This window comes from Gossypium hirsutum, chromosome D06 (genome assembly GCF_007990345.1).
Source record: "Gossypium hirsutum isolate 1008001.06 chromosome D06, Gossypium_hirsutum_v2.1, whole genome shotgun sequence".
Classification (NCBI taxonomy): Eukaryota; Viridiplantae; Streptophyta; class Magnoliopsida; order Malvales; family Malvaceae; genus Gossypium; species Gossypium hirsutum.
This window is the reverse complement of record NC_053442.1, coordinates 4,806,552-4,829,373: the sequence shown is the minus strand read 5'-3', so window position 1 is coordinate 4,829,373 and position 22,822 is coordinate 4,806,552. Positions and strand designations below refer to the sequence as shown.

Genomic DNA, 22,822 nt, shown 5'->3' with positions numbered 1-22,822 from the left:
ATTTTTTGTCAAAAATAAAATAATATATTTAAGACCTAATTTTCAGTGAATCATGGATGCAATGGATTTGGCAGTTCAATTAATTGATCAAATTTTGTTGTCAAAGCAACCTGACAATGGCAGTGGTAAGATGAAATTATTGATGTATCTTTAATTAATTTTTAAAACTTTCAGAGTTAATAAATAACTCTCCTCTATTGGGTTGATAATGTCTATGACAAATTTAACTACAAAAATCTTCACCTCATAAAATTTATCCATGTTGAATTCTCAAAAAGAATAATTGGAAGGCCCTATTTCACTGTGCATAAATACTAAACTTTTAATTATAATTATATGGTATAAAAAATTCCTTTCTTAATATGAATCTTTTACTCAAACAACCAAAAAATCTTCAAATAATATTATATTAGAATTCAAGTAATTGTAAATTAAAAATTGAATAATATGTAAGAGTAAAAAACATGTCAACCCACTCAAACAGATGATTTTGTTGTATCCATCAAATTGCATACATTATTTTAATGGAGCTTTTAACTAGATGGGTTATTCATGACTGACAATGTAAAAAGCGTCACTTTCCATATCATTAGATTTTCGGTTAGATTCAGGCAATAATCTCAGTTGAAAAGTTCCTATTTGGGAGCTTTCATTCTCCTCTTTCCTCTTCAATTTGCAAACCCCTCTCTCTCTCTCTCTCTCATCAATCCAGCTCTTAGATTGATTTTAAATCACTAAAAATACTGCTTTTTTTTCTCTCTTGGAGTTTGAAATCTCCTCAAGCTCCAAGTAATTAACTTTTTGCAGTGAATTTTGCACAAACAAAATCTGGGTTATTCATAGCTTCTTCTGTAATGTTGGTTTTCCTTTACAAAAAGCAAATTTCAGTTGTCACAGAAAAAAGAAAAGGGCTTTTATATTGAACAGTTGAATTCAATCTATTTGACAAAAAAAATCTGGGATTTTGGTTTTAGAGATTAGTATGAGAGTTTGAGGAGAGATTATTTGGTGAGAGATTTCATCTATGGCTGGTGAAGATTTAGTGGAACTCAAATTCAGGCTTGCAGATGGAACAGATATTGGTCCAACCAAGTATACTCCAGATACAACTATTGCATCTCTCAAAGAGAAAATACTTGCCCAGTGGCCTAAAGGTTACCCTAACTTTTCCATTTTTTTTACCTGTTTAATTATATATTATTCTTTGTTTCAACATCAATATAATATATGCTTCCAAATTTGTTCATTTGATTCAACTCTTTTCCATGGTTGCACAATAGCTATTTTTCATCTTAGGTGACAAAAAATGGGTGAAGGTTTTTTTTCTTTTTTTACCTTTTCTATTCTTGGATCCAGGCCAGTGGAACTCAAAGGCACCTGAATTTAGATCAATAACACTGTTGTTCTTATTTTGACTGTTCTAATTGAGGCTGACAAAAGTTAAAGCATGCCCCACTCTGCCATTCCATTACGCCTATGGTTTCACAGATTCTTTTTTGTAATCTAAATTTTCAATATAGAATTAGATGATTGGACCAAACTTTGGCTTAGTTTGGATGGGCGGTGTATTTAGCTCCGGTGAGGTTAAAAACAGCGGTGACAGTGAGATTAGGTACTGTAGCGGTGAGATTAGATACTGTAGCAGTGAGATTAGAAACAGTGGTAGAGTGTGTGTTTGGATTCAAACGCAACTGTAGCGGTGAGGTGAAAATAAAAAATGACTTTTAAGGACATTAGATTAAAAATGATATATAATAGAAGTTTTTAAAATTATTTAACAATTACAAAATTAATAATTGATTAAAAATTATTATTAAATATAATTTAATAAAAATATATAATTTAATAAAATATATGAATTTACTAAAATTATAATATATAATATTATAAAATATAATTTAAAATAATTATTATTAAATATAATTTAACAAAAATATATAATTTAATAAAATTCTTAATATTAAATATTCTTATATGAATTTACTAAAATCATAATATATAATACTATAAAATATAATTTAAAATAATTATTATTAAATATAATTTAACAAAAATATATAATTTAATAAAATTCTTAGTATTAAATATTCTTATGATTGTATCAACAAACTTCATCAATTTCTTCTATCAAATATTAAAATATTTGGACTTGACTTTGAATATTGATTTTATGATTGTTACTCTACCATCAGCAACCCAAGTTCAATTTACTTAACAACATAATGAATTAAGGTTTTTCTTCATATTCCCAATTATGTATTCCATTTCCGACTGTAAAGCACCTTTCAACTCATCTCATCAGTGATTTTATGTCCATTGACAAATTAGGATTCTATTGTTTGTACATCAACAATTTCGAATTCTAAAATTTAGAACGTAAATTTTATTTTCTCAATTTCAATTTTGTTTCTAGATTTAAATTGCAGCAATTTTGGTCTTCAATGTTGTTTTCTTCTTTCATTTTAACTTCTTCTTTTTTGTTATATTTTCTGATGGATTTTTTATGATTAAACTTTTAGACATGTTTATTTTCAATTTTTTCCACGAGCATTTAGATAAGAAAAATATTAAAACTATTCAAAAGTTACTTGTTTGCTTCAAAACGAAGCATATAAGGACTAAATTGCTCATTTTTATATTAGATGTCCCAATTTGCTCTTGAATTTCTAATAGTTTAACCAACAAAAATCTTACATGAGTTAACAAAAAACCTCTCCAACTAAATTGCACGCATAACTTGTTTAGCAAGGTTCATTTTGTCTAAAGATTGAACAGACTTGGATTAACAATTTTAATAGATAAAATGTACTCTTATTGTAATCGACTTGGACAAATATGAATGGTGGTCATCTTTTATAAATACAAATTTGTCATCACACAGGTTTAAAAGAAAGTAAAAAAAAAAGCTGATCATTTCATCATTCAATTTTAAACATTTAAGAAAGGTATAGGTTTTCTGTCTGGCCATGATTCTATTTTCTCAAAGCACTTGACAGGTACCACCCCATCAAAACCTTAAGTCAATATCACTTTGTTGTCTGAAATGTAAAGCTTCATGCCTTCTGCAGTCATCAAGAAAACAAGCGAAGACAACTTAAGAACCGTAGTTTGGCAAGAACAAATCAATATATGTTCGGCCACGACTCTAAAGAAAAGTGAGAAAGATGACTTGCTTCTTTCATGATTCTATGAACCGAAGCAATAACTGCAAGCATGCTTACCTTCCAAAGCTTTTCTAACATCAAGATAGATCAAAACGTTAACATCTCGTCTCATACCTGAAGAGGTTAAAAGATACAAATCATCATAGGCCCTCTACAGCATTTAGATTCACTAAAACTCAATTTATGCCGATTAGTGCTTGTCATTTCCCATTATCGCTTAAAATTCACGTTTTATATCGGCACCTTAGTAATCCCCTTTCATAATCTTTAGCATGAATCCTATGGTGAAATGCAGATAACAAGCATAACAACACCCCTAAGCAGTTTGTCACGTATACAGTGCTGGCATATTAAAAATAGAGAGTAAAATGAAGGAGTTCGTATGTCAAAGTTCAGAGGAACAGTAAAGAGAAATTTCATGATATCTCACCACTTATCACTTCACCGTCAGTCGGCAAGCCACTTGAGAAGTGAACATGCAATCTTTTCATGCGCTTCAAACCCGACTCCAAAATTGATTCCAAATTCCTCTTATAGGTTCCATGTACGCAAACTATCATCTCAGGGAAAATATTCAAGAGGATTATGCAAAATAAAAGGCATAAAGAAAGTCCATAAATCTAAGAGACATGATGTTCTTACATTGCACTTCATCAGCTGAAAGTATTTGTTTTAATAATCTTTCGGACTCAACTGTCTGCCAACGTGACATACAATATCTTCCTTAGAAGTGCATAGACATAAATAAAGATGCTCAAAACAACAGCTAAAAATAATCTAAGGTGACAATTCAGATAAAGCATGAAGAAATTAATAAATTTTTAAGAAAGATTCATCACCATGACGGTATGGCCTTGGTTTGCACGTATCAGAAGCTCCCCATTTTCCTCAAGAAGGCTAAACCGTTGTTTATTATCTTTTCTGACAGCCTACAATCAATAAACATAAAAACCATGAAATTTCTTTTGGCTGCAAAACGAACATTTTCCTTCTCATGATTGTTTATACACCAACATTTTGGAGACCAAGAATCTAAATTACTACTGGTAACAGCTCAAAGATCACTTATAAGTAAACAACAAATAGTATTTAGCTCAAAGAAGGAAAATATTTATACATCAATAGCTCAAAGAACATTTCTGAGGCAGTACATGAACTGTCCTCTTTCTCCTCCCGCGTTCGGCACAACTCATCTACTTCTTCCCTGCATTAGTAAACTGATCACTTAATTTGCTTATATAAAATTCAACATGCAAATACATGGATTTAGCGGCACTAAAAGGAATAGAATTATGGAAGAAGAAAACAGCAATTTTTTTGTCGGCATCATCCAGCTTTTGCTTTTGAGCACCGTCAGCTGCTGACTGCTCACTAGGCGATGGATACACTGGAAAATCATTACCGAACATAATATTAAGTTGCTACCAACTATGAATTCAGTCAATTGATACAACAGTAAGTCCACATCTTCATCAACAAAACAACTGCACAATATATTTGCTACTTGAAGAGATTTATGTGCTTCACCTCATTTCTTTCCCATTATTTACATTTTAGAAAAGATTTCCATTCATTTCCTCGGCAGGGGTTTCATTAACATTGTCTTTTACAAAAAGTAGAAGTTTTTCATAAGAATTTCACGACACTACTTATTAATGTATTGGATGCTCAAAGAAAGAAATTGCATCAGTTGCTAGTTTCAACTGCCTAAAACCTCATTAGCACATTCATCATAAGAAGCCTTCTTTTCTGGAAAGATTACTGAATGCAAAACAATGATCTGAATTTATCTGTAGGACTATTTTTGAAATTTAACCAAATAACAGAGGGGTCATTAAAATAAAATGAAAATTTTAGCAAAAACAGACCCTTTGGTTGCGTCCTCTAAGGTATACAGCAGTTTCATGGCATCGGTGTATCTCAATTCACCAGCAATAGTTGAAATCTGCAAAAGGAAAAATGCATGTTAACCCGTAAACAGTCACCACCATCACCTTGACCAAACTGATTTGCAAACCAAGGGGAAGGGGAAAGGGGAGAAGAAGGGTAACCAAACATCAGAAGAAACAAAAGAGGAAAAGAAACAAAAGAAATAATATGGGTAAAAGAGGAAAAGAAAAAGCTACTGGAGTTGCTAAATTTTTACCGGACCAACAATCTCCAGTTGATTTGGGGCTGACCAGCGTGGTGGAGGCTGCTTCTCACCGGACTGGCATGCTGAACCAAAGGGCTGACCAGTGCGGTTGCTGCCATTCCCCCCCCCCAACCGCACCTCACTGGTATGCAATGGCAAACCAAAGGAGCCCTTAGTTACTAGTAACAGTCTTTCACTCAGTTTTGCCTCCTATAATGAAGACAGTCACAGTTTTTAGTGTATATAGGTACTATATATGTTGCTTTTAACCCTCCTGCACTTTGCTTTATATCTGAATTCTAGTGTTCTTTTTGTTATTATATGGTGTGTCATATGTATCGAATACTAATATGTTCAGTTTTTCGTAGTTTTTCATATGTTTGAAGGATTATTATACACTCGTACAAACGTTCTAATGTGTACAAACTCATATAGAAGTCCGGGTAACATAGGTTATAACACTGTGATATGGTATATACTCGACCTCTGTTTTCATATGAAATCACTCTTTTTTGTTTCACAGACAAAGAAAATTGCCCAAAGACAATACAGAATGTGAAGCTAATTAATGCTGGAAAGATACTTGAAAACAAGAAGACACTTGCTGAGTCCACACTTCCAGTTGGTGAACTTCCGGGAGGTGTAATTACAATGCATGTCGTTCTGCGCCTTCCTTTGTCAGACAAAAACAATGGTAAATCCCCAGCATATCTATTTGATTCATTGCACATGAAAGTAGCTTGAGGGATATGACACAATATGCCTTCTTTTAACCATTATTACAATCGACCAACTAAATCACCAATATAGTATGTTGCCCCCTGGTGAACATTTTCTTCAATATACTTTCAGCAGCTATCATTCCATAAGTAACCTTAACATTTTGATCCTATTCCTCCTCTTCTGCATGCCAAAAGTTCCACAAAGTTTTTGCTTATAGGTGAAAAATTAGGGTTCTTTTAGTTCATTTCCACATGATCCATCTTTGTTTTCCTATTCTTGTCTCTGAGCACCCATAGCTGTTGGAAATTGGAAAACCGGGGTTCAAATATATGTTGTTTAGCACCATATTTGCATTATGAACTTTGCTTGATGTGCCTTAATTACTAATTCCCCACATTTTATCCAGAGAAACAACAGGATGATTCTCCAAAGAAAAGTAGCTGTTCATGCACAATATTGTTGCTGCTTAATCAGATCCGATACTGGTTTCTTCAATGCATTCCTGTTAGATTTGTTCTGATTGCAATCCTTCATCTTTACATGTTTGAGGCTTATTCTGATGGCTGCAGAAACATAAACAGAAAAAGTAGTATGATTTGGTTTTACTGGAATATCTTGCATTTCCTTTGTTGCTTCTGAAAAAAAAGGGTAAAAGACAAGAAGTGTTCAATTTGAAGTTTAGTTGATTATGGATCAGAAAAAGATTAAAAGTGAAATTTATAGGAGAAATTATTAATTTTTTTGTTTTTTTGTTGATACTGCTTTGAAAATGTAAATCCTTGTCACCTGCACAGTGGATAACCATGTTTGATTGTTTACAATGATCTTTTTTTTCCATTATACATGGAGTAGAGTAGACCTTAGATTTAGCATCATTACAATGAACTTTCCCATGTTAAAACAAGGTTGATTGAAACCAGAAAGGCTTGAGAAAAGCCTAGTGAAGAACGCAAGGTCAAGCAGAAAATCAACAAAGAAAACGGCAGGTATGCAGAAAAAGGAAGCAGAGATTAAAGAAAGGTGTGACACAAATATTGAATAACTGCTGCTAGTGATGAAGTGAAAATAGTTGTCAATAAAGAATTTCACTATACAATAGAAGAATTAAATCACTATGACCAGGGGAAAAAGGTCGAAGTGTTGCATCTATCTATACCTTATGATACTGTTAAACCCGTTACAGAGGCCGGGAAATTTATATTTATTTACATAAAATACAGCTGCTGTGCTTTTGAACATTGTGTACCAAGCTTGGCAAACTTGAACCCTGCAATAGCTTAATAGCCAGTGAAGTCTTAGGAAATTTAATAATTTAATGATAAGGAGCAGCAGGCATTAACTTAATCCTGTAAGGGGTCATTTTGAGGACATCCAGTGCCATGCTTGTTCTTGTGGCTCAGGAATGGTCCCCAGGAGAAGCTGATGAGGAGCGAATTAAGTTTTGACCTTTCCTCAATGCCCGAACATTCTTGAGAGTCATCATTAGTTTTTGTCTCTCTCCTTCAACCTCTGCAAATTGAAGGCTTAGCTGAGAGTATCGTTCATGCATCTCTTTTAGTTCAGTCTCTACGGCTCCATATCTGCCCTTTATCTCCAACATGTTTTTGATCAGTTCATTGATGTCCCTGAAACTTTTGAACACTGCTTCCTCATCATTGTGTTGTTTCAGGAAAGAGCTGCAGCACAAGAAAATATTATGTCAAATCTTCTTTGATGTTTCCTTTCCTCAGCTAGGGTTAGTACTTTAAACATGGAAGCCACAGAAATTTTCTTGAAGTGACCTTCAAGGCCAAAGCAAGTTGTTTCCCTTAATCAAAAAGGTTGTCTCAGAAAAGCAGGCTAGTGTTATTTTCTAAAACACAAGTATACCTCTGAAAAAGGATGCTTGACTTCTTTGTTTGCAGTGCCTCCGCAAGCTCAAGTTCCAATGCAAGTACTCGTTCTAATGCATTTCCAGTTTCTGAATATTCATTAAACATAGGAAATATGCTTCCCAGTTCTTCATTCACCTGTGCATGGGCAAAAAGTGAGAACCTGATTGAATTACTCTATCAAAGTTTTATGGAAGAGGTCCATATTGATCCACCTTATCTAACTGCATTAATTCTTGCTGTAAACCTGGAAACTTGGTGTCGAAATGATGAGCATCTTTTGAAAGAACCAGATTCTCATTTTTCATCCTTTCCAGCTAAAAGCATAAAAAGAAAAAGAAAGAAGAGTAAATTAATCACCATTACTAGGTATTATCCTAAAGAAATTTTATGCCACAAATGTAATGATTCCCTAGCTCAACAATGTAAGAAGAAATTGCAATTGAATTCAAGTGAGATCATCACTAACTGGCACCTTATGCTTTGACAATAAACATACCTCACTAGTTAGGTGGTCCATGCTAGATCTTAAGCTTTGAGCTTTAAAACGATCATTGATTAAAGCTAGATGCTTTGCATCACTGTTTGGCAAGTTGCATTGGATGACAAGTGCCTGACTGTGAACTTCATGTGTATCATTAGATACAAGATCCTGATAAACAATTAAGTAAATCATCACTATAAAGAAATTTCATTATGTAAATAGAAGAGTCACACAGTAGAGGAAGGATAAATGAATGGATAACATTTTCTTCAAAGAAACCTTCATCCAAGACTCTTGATAAAGGAATAGGATAAATTTGAAAATCGAAAAAAACTTTTTAACCAGTTAACATACAGTCTAGAGCAAAAAATGCAAGATAGCGTATCAGAAGAACTGAAAGGGAGACCTTAAAGGTTAACAACTTTGACGATGCTACTAAACCTAAGGTCTAGCCTGTGGACAGGTCTAGATAACATCAAAGTAAAAATAATGCAATTGTATCCTTAGGACCAAATGCATTTTCATTTGTTTCTTAGAAAGGCATACTTAGCATTCACATTAAGTTGATAATCAACATACTAAATGCTTATCATTAAATCTAAGATAGTGAAAAACAAATATATGCAACACAATAGAATCATATGCCACATAAATATTATAGTAATATAGTTCATTCAAAAACTGAGAATTGCCAATTGAGTCAAGAATAGTGAAAAATATCCCAAGCAAAGTTATAACAGTCACCCGCTCAAGTTGCGAATTTGTGGGAGCACTTGAACAGTCACTTCCATCATCTGCATCTTTGGAGTTTTTTGGAGTATCTTGGTCCAAATATTTAAGATCAATGTCCCTAGTTTGAGCATTATTGACAACCAGCTCATCAGAGAAGCAACCATCTTTCAGTTTGCCATCTTTTTCCTTCTGAACATTCATGGTTGATGTGGATGCCTCAAGCAATTCTTTCACTATGCTAAGTTCAACTGAGATTCTAGATTTTTCCTCCTTGCATTCTTGCAAAGAAGCTTCAAGTTTCTCTTTTTCTTCCTTGCAGCATTCAAGGCTTATCATTGAGCAATCCAATTCAGCTTTCATCAGATCATAAGCCCTCATTTTTTCACGCTTGTCTAAAACCAACGACTGTAACTCAGCCTCCAATTCCAAGATCTTAACACCCAGTTCTTCAATTTTCTTTAAATGAGAAGCTTCTGATTTCTTTCTATTCTCAATCTCATCAATGGCATCTTGTAATTTCCATAGCATTTCCTCACTATGCTTTTTGGAGATAGCCAACTGGTGCTTTAGTTCTTGCAGCCGTGTTTCATACTGTTCTTTGATAAATGCAATTCGTAAGGACTCTTGCATAGCAGTTGGTGGTGCTTCAGATTCCCTCTTCTCCCGAGCCTGGATGGACTCCGCATCAGCCTTATCTTTGAGCTCCTTCAAATGAATGGACAAGTTCTTAAACTCTTCAGTCTTCAAAATCTGTTCAGAAAGCCTTTGAGAAAGCTCATTACACTGATTCTGCAGCAGCAGCACTTCATCCTTACGCCCTACCAGTAAGCTTATCTGAGTGCTTTGTTCATCCAATTTAGCTTTGAGTACTAAGACATTGAGTTCCAGTCCTTCCTTCAATATCATCAGATCATCAATCTCTTCTTGGGAACCACCTAGTAAGTGCTTCAGCCTTTCAACTTCAAGAGCATGCTGATGTTTATCCTCAAAGAAAGCAAACTCAAATTTTTCAATCCTACTTTTGTAATCCTGAAGCTCAGATATTGCAGAGCTATTTTTATTTAGAAGGACCTTGTTTTCAGCCATGGAAGCTTCTAACTCTGATTTTAGGGAGTCCAGACTCACCGATAATCTTCTATTTTCTTCAATGCAATGTGCTTCACGAGCAAGACAATCATTAAGTATACTCTCAAAATTAAGATGCTTCTCTTGAAGCTCCCCAAGGTGTCTTTCAGAGCTGGAAAGTTGACAAACAAGGTCAGTGGTCCAGGTTTCATATTGAGTTCTTAAGAAAATGACGCTAACACCTGCAGCTACTGAAAGTTAATGCATTTCAGACAACTCAGATTCCAGAGAAGTAATAGTGGAAGACTCTTTGTGAGCATTATTGAGGCACTCATCATACTGCTGTAAAAGACTGCAAACTCTAGATTTCTCTGATTCTAGGTCAAATAACATTTTCTTAAGATGGGCCAGTTCAGAATTCTGCTGATCAAATTGCAACAACTGATGGTGCTTCTCATTCATTTGGGAAGTAAGGTCTGTAACCATACTCTCTAAATTATTTTTGGTGCTTCTTTCTGCTTGCAGCTCATCATGCACAGAATGCAAACTTTCTTTCAAACCATTAAGCTCCAAAGCAAGCTCGGCTGCCTCCTCAGATTTATCCTGTAAAGATTGCACCAACGTTTTGTTTTCTTCCACAAGTTCAGCCACAATCAACTTACTGCTTCCCAGATCTTCATTAACAGACTCTAAAACCAACAGTTCTTCAGCAATCTCCTTATTCTTAGAAGTAAGTTCTTGCAGCTCTGCTTCAAAATGCTGAAGATCAGATAAAAGATCTCTCTGCCGCTGTGCATAGGTTTCAACTTCAGAGCTATCCTTGAGCTTTTCAGTAACAGCTTCAATTTCTAACTGAAGCTTTTCTACAACCACATTGGACAAATCCATTTAATCAACCATGGATTGTATATCACGTTCAAACTTCTGTTTCATTAGCACCATCTCTGATTCTACCGCACTTAAAGACACCTGAGCCTTGTCTCTTTCATCCATCAGATCTTTCTTTTCCTCCAAGAGATGAAGAAATTATTCATATGCATTATTCTGGGCCTCTTCTACCTCAACAATGACAGATGTCAAGTCCATGGATTCTCTATCCTGACAAACCAAGTCACTTGAGAGGGATGGTTCATCAAAAAACTTACCATAGGATGACAATAAGTTAAGAAACTTGTTTCGCAGAAAGTCAACAGTATTTTGCAGCTTTTCCTTCACAAGGTTCAATTCATCAAACTCAGTTTTGATCATTCTCAACTCATCCTGCAAAGAAGAGTTATTGTTTCTAAGATTATCATTTTCCAGAGTTCCTTCCTTCAATAAATTAGCCAACTCAGTTTTCTCCATGACACAGGCATCAAATTTGCTCTTGTAACTTTGGTACTCCATCAAGTGGCACTCCAGTTCAGTTACCTTCTCAGAGAGAAGATGATTTTCATGGGTAACATTTTCCACATTTGCTTCCAAAGCTTGTTTCTCCAAAGCCAAGTCATTATACTTGGCAATGCAAGTAGCCTTGTACTCATTAAGGGAATGAACATCATCGGTAGCTGTCTGCAGCCTTTGCATCAATAACTCCTTGGACTCAACAGAAAGTTCCAATTTCCATGTAAGCTCATCCATTTTCTCTTTCATTGTTTTCATTTCATCACTTGCTTCAAGCAAAGTATCTTGTAGAGTGTTTGAAAACACATCCAAGTATACATTCTGATAATGCATTTCACAAACTTCTTCTTCAACCTTCTGATAAAGGGTTTCCTGCAAATGGAGGGATCTTTTCAAGTCTTCTAAAAGAATATCTCCACCCAAATGTTGTTTCTTCACCCCTACATACTGATTTTGAGAATGCAAGGGCTTGGTGGGTTGGAATTCTTCTGAATACAGCCCATGGTTCCGCACCATCTCTGAGTATCCTCGAGAGTTTGTCTGTGAAGAATCTACAAAAGCTTGCCTGATAAGATTCTCATTTGTCTCAAACACAGACATAACCTGAGAAGAAAGCAGCTCAAGATCCTTTTGCAACTGGCCCACCGCAATTGAATAATTAAGGCGTGCCCTTTTCAGTGCTGCTTCTGCAATAATAGCCCTTCTTTCCAGTTCCTTGCTTAGAGATTCCAAATCTTGTTTTTCTTCAGCAAATCTCAAGACTTGTTCATTCATATCTTGGCGCATAGCCTCCATCTCAGCGTTAGCAAATTGCACCCTATACAAGCAAGTAGAATGCTCATTTCTGAGACTGCAATTCTGCCATCATCTGTCTTTGGTTTTCCTCAAGCTCCTGAACAAGAGCTTCATAGTAGCACTCCATCTGGTCCATTTTCTTTGCAAGGCTTTCCCACTCGGCTTTTGATTCATCCAACTCTCTCAGAAGTTCAAAGATTTTGCTTTTCATTGCATTAGAAGTACTCATAGAATCAGGTTCATGTGACACAAGGCCAGGCACAGTAATACAAGGTACCATGCCTGGTTCTGGTTGATAAAGTTCTGCATCAAAACTAGTTGCCGGTATAAAAGAATTAGTTAAACTCATTTCTCCGGTACTCTTCATGTTGCATCTGTCGGATGGTACTGACCTAAGAATAAAAATTTCTTTTTGAGCTCCCTGTTTGAGATCTTGCAGGATGCCAAACAATGCCTCCAAGTCTGCTTGAAGGAACCTTTGGTCTCTTTCATGGTAATTCAGACATGCCTTGTTTTGAAGTTCCCTTATCTTTTCTTCCATAACTAAAAGCCCCTTTGAGAATATGACCTCTAAGTCTTGAAGTAAGTGATCCTGGTCTTTCTTAATGGCTTCTTTGCTGGTTAGAGAAGGGCACAGTGTAGAACTCGACATCCGCTCAAGGTCATCTTTCAACCTCGAGCACTCTAATTTTAAAGCAGAAACCTCTTTTTCCAACCTTTCTCCTGAAGAAATCTCCGTGACAAGTTCCTGAGCAAACTTCTCAGTTTCAGCACCTATTTGACTAGCATGATTTTGTAACAAGCTTACTTCCCTCTTAAGTTCCTGAATAGATGACTCTGCCACTTCCAAGCATCCTCTAAATCTGCTATTTTCTTCGTAGACAACGGTTAAGTCATTATCCCATTAGGTTGAATTTTAATAAAACATGGGTTGAATTTTAAAAAGGCTTACAAAAAAGAATCTTTGAACAAAAGCATATCTGCAAATGGAGTTTAGGTTCCCCATTAGGCAACTTATGCATATCTTAATGATAATGATTCTTTCGTTCCTTATATTACTATTAGTTTAAACTTTAAATCTTTCTGTTTTTGGAGTTTTCCTGGTAGTCTCAAATGCACAGTTGTATTTCATTGTTGATGGGCATCAAATTGCTGTAATTGTTGTAATACCAATTTTTGCGCGGTCCCTAAACTAATTATAAAAACAAAAGCCGTGCCACGTCACCATCACCGTACGGCCTCGCAGCTGACCTGCAAACAGAGAAAACGACACAACAAAAGAGAAAAACTGTATTTCTTTTCATTTTTTATTTTTGTTTACTTTCTCCCGGCCTATAAAACGAAGGCCGGGGCCTTTTTGTACAGTTTTTTTTACAAAGAAATTAAAAAACAAAAGTATTCAGAGAGAAATCAAGAAGGAAATTCTGAAAGGTGATTTTCAAATCTTTCTTCGTTTTCCCTATTTTCTTTGATTCTTGAGTTCATCTTTTAGGGTAGAAATAAAAGAGAAAGCAAGTTTAGAGAAAGGGGGTACCTCGCCGTCGAATCCTTGCTCTCTCTGTCGTCATCGGAGCCTGAGCAGGGGTTCAGAGATCCGTTTGAAGGATCGATGAGCCGAGCGAAAAAAAAAAAGGAGCTTTAGTTTTTAGGGTTGATTTTAGTTTTAATGGTGAGACTTGAAACGTTGCCGTTTGTAGATAATGTGATAGCTTCAAAACGGCGCCGTCTGGAGGTCCGTGACCCGCGCGATGACCCGACCCGGGGAGGATCCGCGCATTCTGACTTATTGGGTTATTTCGAAATCAGTCCGCCCCCTTTTCTGATGTGTTCGAATCGGTCTCACCCCTTTTTCAATTTAGTCTCACACTTTGTTTTTGTTTAAATTCAACCCGGTTTGCAACACGGCGTTTTGGGGAAACGGGATTTTTTCCCAATCGAACCCCATATGATTCGCGTGTTGTAGTATGGTTTTTTTTTATCTCATTAGTTACCTGTTAGTTCGGTTTTGTTTGTAATTTAATCTTTTTTGTTATTTAGTTTTTTTTCATTAAGAAGCTTATTGTTATTACTATCATCAGTATTGTCACATTCATTCTTATTCTTAATATACTATTATATTATCACGTTTTACATATATATATGCATTGGTTTATTTTTAGTATACTACTTTATTTTATGGGCATCATCGTTTTAAATTCCTTTTAAAATTTTTATATGTATTCATTTTTCTTACGATATACTATTATTATTACTTGTTTTTGTCTTATTCCACAATATGATTTCTCTAAAATCCACTTCCCACGTATTTCTTAGATTTGTATATGTATATACATACATATTTTACATAATACTATTATATGTGCATATATTTCTTATTAAATTGTTTTCATTATATTTACACGCATAATCTATCGATGAGTTTACATTATTATATAGATAGTTTATTTCTTTCAAATACTTTAGCATCTTTAATCTATTTCAGATTATGTCAATATTTTAATTCATGCAAATTTATTTTAATCTTTTAATACATATATCAGATTTATTTCTTAAATTATGTTTAATCTTACATGTTTCATTGGTGTCATTTTGCTTGATTCTTAATTAGTTCCCTCTTATTAGTGATATTTACATAATGTACGAAATTATTATTATTGTGCTTGCTTGTATTTGTTCATTAATTGCCTATTGCTCATGGGTGTGCTTTAGTTTACGAATTATCATTTCGTGTTGTACATCACTATTCAATCGTTCCTTTATTTATTCATTCAAAAGATTACAAATGTCAAAATTACTTCATGCAAAAGTTTTCAAGATAACGCGATACTCGAAATTTAGAATTCTCGAGAAAATAGAGCTTTAATGTATTGGGTTCCAATTTTCCTCGTTGAATCTAAATGATCAAAAAAAATTTATAATCAAAACGCGTAAATAAAAAAACTCATTCTCGGAATTTGACGCTACGTGTCCTAATGTATTGGATGTGACATGTCATTTTCTCGAAATGAGGTTTTAAAAAAAATAAGGGTTGTGTTCAATGCTAGGAATTTTGAGGAATCGTGCCCTAACGTATTGGGTTTCAATGTTTCAATTTTTCATCTGATTTCAAGCAATTGAATACCCTTTTTAAACTTCAAGAATTTTGAAAATCAAAAGACAAGCTCGTTCTCAAGGACTAAAAATGTCGTGTCCTAATGTATTGGGTATGACATTTTATTACTCTGAGATGAGATGGTCTTTAGTATTCACCTCGATTTATCCAAGCATCCTTTGTAAAATTAACTTTAATAAAAAAGGAAGGATCGTATTTTAAAATCTTTTCAAATTTTCAACATTAAGATATTAAACAATCAATTCGGTACCAATTTTGGGCGTTACGAGGGTGCTAACCATTCCTCGTGCGTAACCGACTCCCAAACCTATTTTCTCAAAATTTGTAGACCTAAAATCGTTTTCAAGGTGATTAGATCACACCTCTTTAAAAGATCGGTGGCAACTCCCCATTTTCGTTTTTTTTAAATCGACAACTAAAACTTTTTTTTGTTTTTTAAAAAAGGGGGTTTCGACAGCTTGGCGACTCCACTGGGGACTTTAGAGAGTCAAGCCGCAAATTTGATTATTTTTTGTCTTATTGTCGAAAATTGAAAATTTGATTTGAAAAATTACGATCCTCTCTTTGCATGTGTTTGTATGATTATTGTAAATTGTGTTTTTATACCTTGGCATCATATTGCATAAAGACTGTTTAGTCTTACCCTTTTAAGTGGAAGTGAGAAGCTACTCCTTCGTGAGGTTTTCACCTCCGTGCAGGATAGTGAATCACTTACGGGATACATCCGTACCTATGTCTTCATGAGATTTCTATCTCCGTGCAGCCATAGGGAAATGTATTCCCCTGAACTAAACTCGGTCTGTATGAGCCTATAATGGGTGAAGATTGAGGAATCTGCTGGTTCGGGTACCTTGACTTTAGAGCCTATATTTGATTTATTACAGTTCTATTCAATGATTTATGTGTTTATGAACTCTTTTATCTTTGATTTATTCCTAGAAAATGTAGGGAAAAATAGGAATTAAAACAAGAAAATGCATTTTCTTATTAATTAAAAATGAGGAAAACCTGCAGTTGGATGAACCAAATAGGAGTTTCTGTTTTGATTTAGGTGGGTTTTTACAAAGTTTCTTAGGAGAGTGAACATTATACATACATACATATTATATATATACAGACACATAAACAAGCAATTATTTTGAGATAATGTGCAAATGGTTGGTTTATACATAAGAAATTTGATCAACCTTTTTTTTCCCTGAGTAAGGTTGCTCAGAAAATTGAATATATTGGTGTTGAACACATACTGTTATTCAATATTCACTTCAATTCTTGGTAATATGTGAAAATTGGACTTGTTTTAAGTGATAAGTCAATAGATTAGAGGACCAATTCTAGTTTTGGGGTCTTGAGATGGAAGCAGGTCAAGCACGGCAAACCTCTGGTCTGTCACTCTCCTTGCTGTCAATTTAACATGGTTTGAAGTGTTAGGGTCCAAGGGAACCCCAAAGCGAAAACATGATAAGCACATAATAAGTTGTATACTCAAATCAGAATTGTTTTTTATCTTTTTTTACATTTGGGGCAACTTAAAGTTTTAATTCTTTTTCCGCAGTTTAAATTTGGGCATTTTGGTTGGTTGATTACATTTCACAAGTTGTTTTTGGTGCAGTTTCACTGTCCTTTTTAATGTTGTTTCACTGCTGCTTTTAATGTTGTTCCGTTGCCGCTTTTAATATTGTTTGGATATTGTAGAATCTTTATTTTATTTTTTTATCTCTTGACAATCTCAAACTATATGAATTAGTGTTTGATGCTTTATAAAATATAAAACATGAAATCATATTTACACATTTTAATGTGTCGGTAATGAGTTGTAACAGTCTATTGCAATTTACTCTAGCAACCACCATGTTTAGACTTTTTTACTTTAGCAGTTGCCTTGTCTGCTAATTTTTGAAATGGAGATGATATTGTGAAAATTTGTTTGGCTATAAGATGTTCCCATGGTTAATTCTTCATTTGATCATCGTCTCCTTTGTTAATTTAATTTTTATTTTTTGTTTGCAACAGCTATGTCGAAACCAGGTTGTGCGATTATAGACCAGTATGATGGTGTGTATTATGGAGTGCTAAAGATTTCGGGAAAAGAAATTAGCTCCACTTTCTTGCCGTTTAAAGACGAAGAGAAAGCTTTGGAACTGTACACACATTTAGTGGCGCATCAAGATGATAGGATTTTATGCTGCCATCATCTTGTACGGTATCAAGATGAATGGTTGGTTGCATTAGAATATTCTAAAAATATTGTAGTATATTTTAGAGAAAGAATGAAAGGGTAGGAAAGTAGTAACCGAAATGAGAGTGAATGGTTCAACTATATTAGTGAGGATTTCGGTAGGATCTTAAGGGATGTGGCTCGTATATAGGGGTAAAAGTAATAAGTGCATTTACACGCAAGATCCAATAAAGTCTATATTCATCACTAATTTCGGTGGGAGGGTAAAGTTTTTACCAAATTTAAATGCATCTGACCAACCAATCGAAGGTGATATTGATCAGTTAAAATATTTGATGAACTACATCGTCAATATGCCATTCGGATCTGTTATTCAAAATTATCAGAAATTCAATATGCCGAATGAACTATCCTGTTTTCTTACCGAGCTCAATTTTCGACACTTTAAGTTATCTTTCACATATTTACTTTTACTTTAAAGTTTGATAACTCATATGGTCTACTTCATTAATTTCATAATCTTTTTGTTTACTTATTTGCCTATGTCTAAATGGATAGGAAATACATGAGTCCTGCATTTCTACTGGATGCGCCTTTATTTTGGAGACCTGTTGATAAGTTCCATTTTATTATAAATCTGGATCACATACTGAAGCGCAGAGAGATTCAGTTGCAACGGCTTGAAAAATGCCTACGTAACTGGCAAAAGAAATATTCATGTAATTGGGTGTTGGAGGTGAACTGTGATCCGGTGTTTAAATCTATATACGAGCATAAAAATTCTAGTTCCCCAACCTCTGCCTATACCTCTGCTTCCTATGTCTCTATGGTATGGTACTGCTCTAATGTTTACCATCATTACAACGACTATGCAACACAAAAAGTAAGATTTCAATATTTTTTATTATGATATTCTATTTATCTTTGTTATTAACTTTAACTTAAATTGTTTATTTTATAGATTAGCATCATTAACATTGAGAATGAGTTGAGTAGGCTACTGCCAGAACTATATCTTCATCTATTTGAAGGTTTAATCCTTTATGCAAAAAAAACTAAAAGCAGGTAAGGAATATAGAAAAATTATATTATCATTGTAAAATTGTTTTTTTAATTCATATTAAATGAATATTCTTATTTTAATGTTTTGATATAGGGAGCGAGTTTTTTCGAAATCAATTATTTCTGAAGATATATGAAAGGTAAGTAAGTTGGTTTTCTCTTTAAATATATTTAGAAACTGTCACACCTCAAAGTCTGGACTAAAAGTAGGAAAAAGAAAAGAATAAAAAAATCACGTGATTAGAGGAAGAAAAGAAATACTGTGTTTAGAAAATACGGGTTAGAGAGTAGTAACTAGAACTTCAGATTAGCTTAGGTGAGATTAGAATTGAAATCGAGGATCAAACTGAAGCAAATTACTTCAATTGAAATCGAGAAATTCGATTTCTTAAAACAAGTCACTAGAAGTTAGACTATGTTAAAAAATTTAATTTCATGCATGTTAATAATGTATATAATCTTCTTACTTATTTGTTTATTCAATTTTATTATGTTTATAATTGAATTTAAATTATGTTAGTACTATTGAGTATATATTACTCAGCATACAGTTATATTTATTTTTGTGCGTAGGTCTCGGATGGGAGCTTTAATAAATACATGGTCAAGCATCCATTTTCTCCAGCTCAACTCGAAAGTCATTTCGTTGCTATTTTGTATGTTGAGTCTTACGGTATGTAACTAGTCTGGTAAACTTGTTACTTGAGTAATTTTAGGTGGTTATGATGATGTAAACGATGTTTTCCAATTAGGTTGGAAGGAGCTTGAATGTGGGTGGAGAAAAACTACTTCTATGTTGTTCCCTCGGGCTTTTCCCCTAGTTTTTGCTGCAGAAGGAGAGATTTACGTCTTCGAACAATTGGGTTTTGAATATTTTGGTGAGGGAACCATTGTCGCCCCCTCCGGAAACTATTGCTCTAAGTAATCCTATTCTAGATTCTTCCCGATCTCGGATTTTGGTACACTGCCATGTCAATAATTCTCTTTACGCTTATTACTATGATCGCAAACATGGGTTTGCCTCGAACAAAAATTTTGTTACTGGTCTGACTTAGCGTCAATTCTTGGACTATGTGCTGTAGACTGTCATGTATAATTATTCTGGTGAGTTCCATTCTTTGGAGGCGTATAATATGCTTGATAAGAAACATTTACCTGTTAAATGGTCATCAGAATTTTCAGTGGATCCACCAAGGAGTGGCACTCTGTTTCGTTTGGGCAATGGTGAGTGTATTTTGGGCTGGGTGAACCATATCGATATGAGTTTTAAGTACATAAGATTTAATATGTGGTGCAACGAGCAGGGAAGGATTCATACAGCTGTAGAGCATCAATCTGCCATCACTATTCCATATCAATCCAAAGATATTTGTGATATATTTTTGTTCTGAATGAAGATTAGATCCCCCTTCATTTCACTACTACATCATGATTATTCATTTGCCAATGCTGCTTGCCATTACATTTGGTTTGCTCTAAACGAAGGTTAGTGCCCCCTTCACATCACTACCACATCTTAATTACTCCCATCCCTATAAATTGATGGATTTTTCATTTGTCGATACTGCTTGTCAATGCATTTTGTTTGCTCTTGTTGTTGCTAAGAAGTTGATAGTGAACCTGGAACTTCCTGTATAAAACTTGAGTAATGCTAAAGTACGAAGTAGACGAATCAGGTGTCGTATTTGCATTGTGTGAAAATGTCTTCCTTTTTCCAAGACTCAGTTTTATTACGACTATGCGTCGTACTCTATTTGTTGTTTTAAATGGGTACGAGGCTCCTAGCACCTTTTAGAGAACTAGAACTCAAGTTCTGTCTTTGCCTTACCCCCAATAGTTGCTTCTAGTTTTTTGTTCCAAAAAGAAAATAAAATATTCTGTTGTAAACAAAGGCTTAAATTCTCGATGAAGTACTTAGGCTGAATTTGATTTATTCAATAGGCTGAATTTGATTTGAGATAGTGAATGTTATTACTAAGTGAGCTATTAGCTTCTTGAAACTAGTAAGAGAGTGGACAAAATATTACTTAAGAATATAACTCTAATAAATGGGAATTACTTAGTCCTACAACTAGAGAATTTGAAGTAGAGAAAAAGTAATTAGTAGGGGACAAAAATATTTTGCCATGCTATTTCCGGTTTTGTATCATATGTTTTCTTGGAAAGTAAGAGGGTTTGGGAGCGATAATTATATCTGTATTGTTTTTTCCTCGTTTCTTTGATTTTGTTCTTGTTTGCTCGACTGATGAAGCTCCAACACGTAAGAAGTCAAAAATGAAAATGGTATGAATTACATATGAAGATGAATGCTGCAGACTGCAGATGTATATCTGAAAAACCATTAATAGATTATGAAAATCGTTTCTCCGATGTGTTTGTTTTGTTGGTAGGTTTGAGTTATAATAATAATCTTATTTACTTTTCATTGTTGTAAAAGGTCATGGAAGCTTTTATTATTATTAACAACAATGTTGAATTTTAGGGCTCATTTGGTGCCTGTTGATGTGGTCTGTTGATGGATGTGTGTGTATATATTTTTAATTATTAATTTTATGGATCAGAATGATTATATTATATATCAATCAAATATACTTTAATTTTGGCTAAAGGGTAAAGAAAAGCCCCTAAACTTTTTCAAAAAATCAATTAAGCTCCTTGAACTTTTTTGTTTTCACTCAATTGAGCCCTTGAACATTTGAATTACAATCAATCAATCAAGCCCTTTAACTTTTTTCAATTTTCGCTGCAATGATATAAAATTATATTCTTATTCTCAGATATTTTTTTCCCTGCCTTTTAGGCCTCAGCTGGAACGTGTTGGTGCATGGAGTTGAGTCAAGACCCATGTTGATGGTGAAGAGAGACTTTGAAGACGCCATCAATTAGCGTAGTTAAAACTTTGAAATTGCTGATGTAATTGGGTGCTTTTTTTTATATCGAAATATTGACAAAGTTAAAACTATATAGTATTGTGATTTTGCACTTTATGCGGTTTTCTTAAGGTCATCTCTCTTGCCCTTCAAATAACACCCATTAAGTGGTTTGAATTATTATTTTTTAAAACTAAATAAATGTATTTGAAAATTAAATTAAACCTTCGTGGTCAGATACGAATTCAGGGGGTTGGCAGGGGGTCGGATCCCTAAAATAGGAACTTGTTATTTTAGCCCCATAAAAAATTTTAAAATCTTAAAATATTGATTTGAGTGAAGTATAGTGGTAAGTTTCAAATTTTACGTAATTTTTCATATTAGCCCTAAATAATTTAAGAAATTTTAATTTTCTACTAAATAAGCATATAACAAATCGATGGATTTAGAAATAATAATGAAGGTTATATTTGGAAGTATATTACTATCCAATTTATATAGCGTTTGGGAACTTAGCTTTAAATTTTGGATTTGAATTTAAAATATATATATACAGATTAAGTGATAACATATATACAAAATATAACATTCATGATTATTTCTTAAAAACAAGAATTTGTTGGATTCCTACTAACTAGTAGATTTGGGTTCCTAAGATATATATGAATTTGACAAATTCATACTTTTTTTATACCATTTTAAATATATATTATATTGAAAAGAATACATTTATAAAAAAAATAATTTAAAGATCATCATATTAGAGTAACAGATTTAGGGGTGTTTAAATTTCAATTAAAATTAATCAGTTGGTTAACTAATCTAATTCGATCAGAGATTGGTTAATAATTTTTTTAAAGCTCAGTTATCGGTTAATTTGGCTCAAAAACGGGTAATTAACCAAATTAATCGAACTTAATAACTAATATCATGTATTATATGTATTAGGCTTAGCCTACTGCCCACCTAATCCCCAACCAGCGGCTCACCCCAGCACTCCCAAGTCCTACCCAATATAAACCTAAACTATTATAATTTATAAACCAAACCCAATTTAAAGTATTGGGACTGAATCCGCAACTTTTATAAAATACAAATACTAATATAGATATTTAGCCAATTATTTTAGGGATGGACTTGCTCAATTGGTTTGCAAACAAGTCTAGATACAAAAGTTTGGACATAAGTTCTAGTTCCAATGGTACACTACCAGAAAGTTTATTCCCATTCAAACCAAGATAAAGCAAA

General features: G+C 33.9%; 2 protein-coding genes and 2 pseudogenes across 7 annotated transcripts; 2 read left to right on the top strand and 2 right to left on the bottom strand.

The window, feature by feature from the left end:
- Nucleotides 1–585: 585 nt before the first annotated feature.
- Nucleotides 586–6,862, top strand: LOC107901440 (membrane-anchored ubiquitin-fold protein 6-like). The gene is made up of 3 exons (XM_041095127.1): nucleotides 586–1,154; nucleotides 5,822–5,992; nucleotides 6,428–6,862. The coding sequence occupies exons 1-3, from the start codon at nucleotides 1,025–1,027 to the stop codon at nucleotides 6,658–6,660; spliced, it is 534 nt and encodes a 177-aa protein (XP_040951061.1). The 5' UTR covers nucleotides 586–1,024; the 3' UTR covers nucleotides 6,661–6,862.
- On the bottom strand, nucleotides 2,796–4,793 carry LOC107901441 (tRNA 2'-phosphotransferase 1-like; annotated as a pseudogene).
- Nucleotides 6,863–7,055: 193 nt separating the features above from the next.
- Nucleotides 7,056–13,255, bottom strand: LOC107900025 (myosin-2 heavy chain-like; annotated as a pseudogene).
- A 59-nt stretch (nucleotides 13,256–13,314) lies between these two features.
- On the top strand, nucleotides 13,315–21,689 carry LOC107901443 (uncharacterized). 6 transcript variants are annotated; one of them, XR_005914419.1, is made up of 8 exons: nucleotides 13,315–13,782; nucleotides 17,477–18,525; nucleotides 18,604–18,707; nucleotides 18,799–18,844; nucleotides 19,278–19,377; nucleotides 19,457–19,928; nucleotides 20,009–20,189; nucleotides 21,505–21,689. XR_005914419.1 is itself a non-coding variant. In XM_041095126.1 (7 exons), exons 2-5 carry the CDS (start codon nucleotides 17,479–17,481, stop codon nucleotides 18,839–18,841), a joined length of 675 nt encoding a protein of 224 aa, XP_040951060.1. In that variant the 5' UTR covers nucleotides 13,315–13,782; nucleotides 17,477–17,478; the 3' UTR covers nucleotides 18,842–18,844; nucleotides 19,278–19,377; nucleotides 21,505–21,689. The 6 variants fall into 6 exon arrangements, 2 of the variants coding, with proteins under 2 accessions (XP_040951060.1, XP_040951059.1); XR_001685247.2 differs by having other exon boundaries at nucleotides 19,457–20,189; XR_005914421.1 differs by lacking the exons at nucleotides 20,009–20,189; nucleotides 21,505–21,689 and having other exon boundaries at nucleotides 17,477–17,518; nucleotides 18,201–18,525; nucleotides 19,457–19,873.
- Nucleotides 21,690–22,822: the final 1,133 nt, after the last annotated feature.

Excerpts from the sequence above, each read along its gene's own strand:
- LOC107901440 (XM_041095127.1), top strand. The coding sequence starts at position 1,025 with ATGGCTGGTGAAGATTTAGTGGAACTCAAATTCAGGCTTGCAGATGGA. Across the intron at positions 1,155-5,821 it reads ACTTGCCCAGTGGCCTAAAG|ACAAAGAAAATTGCCCAAAG; the intron begins GTTACCCTAACT and ends TTTGTTTCACAG. Across the intron at positions 5,993-6,427 it reads TTTGTCAGACAAAAACAATG|AGAAACAACAGGATGATTCT; the intron begins GTAAATCCCCAG and ends CATTTTATCCAG.
- LOC107901443 (XM_041095126.1), top strand. The coding sequence starts at position 17,479 with ATGTCGAAACCAGGTTGTGCGATTATAGACCAGTATGATGGTGTGTAT. Across the intron at positions 17,682-18,200 it reads GTACGGTATCAAGATGAATG|GAAATACATGAGTCCTGCAT; the intron begins GTTGGTTGCATT and ends CTAAATGGATAG. Across the intron at positions 18,708-18,798 it reads GCAAAAAAAACTAAAAGCAG|GGAGCGAGTTTTTTCGAAAT; the intron begins GTAAGGAATATA and ends GTTTTGATATAG.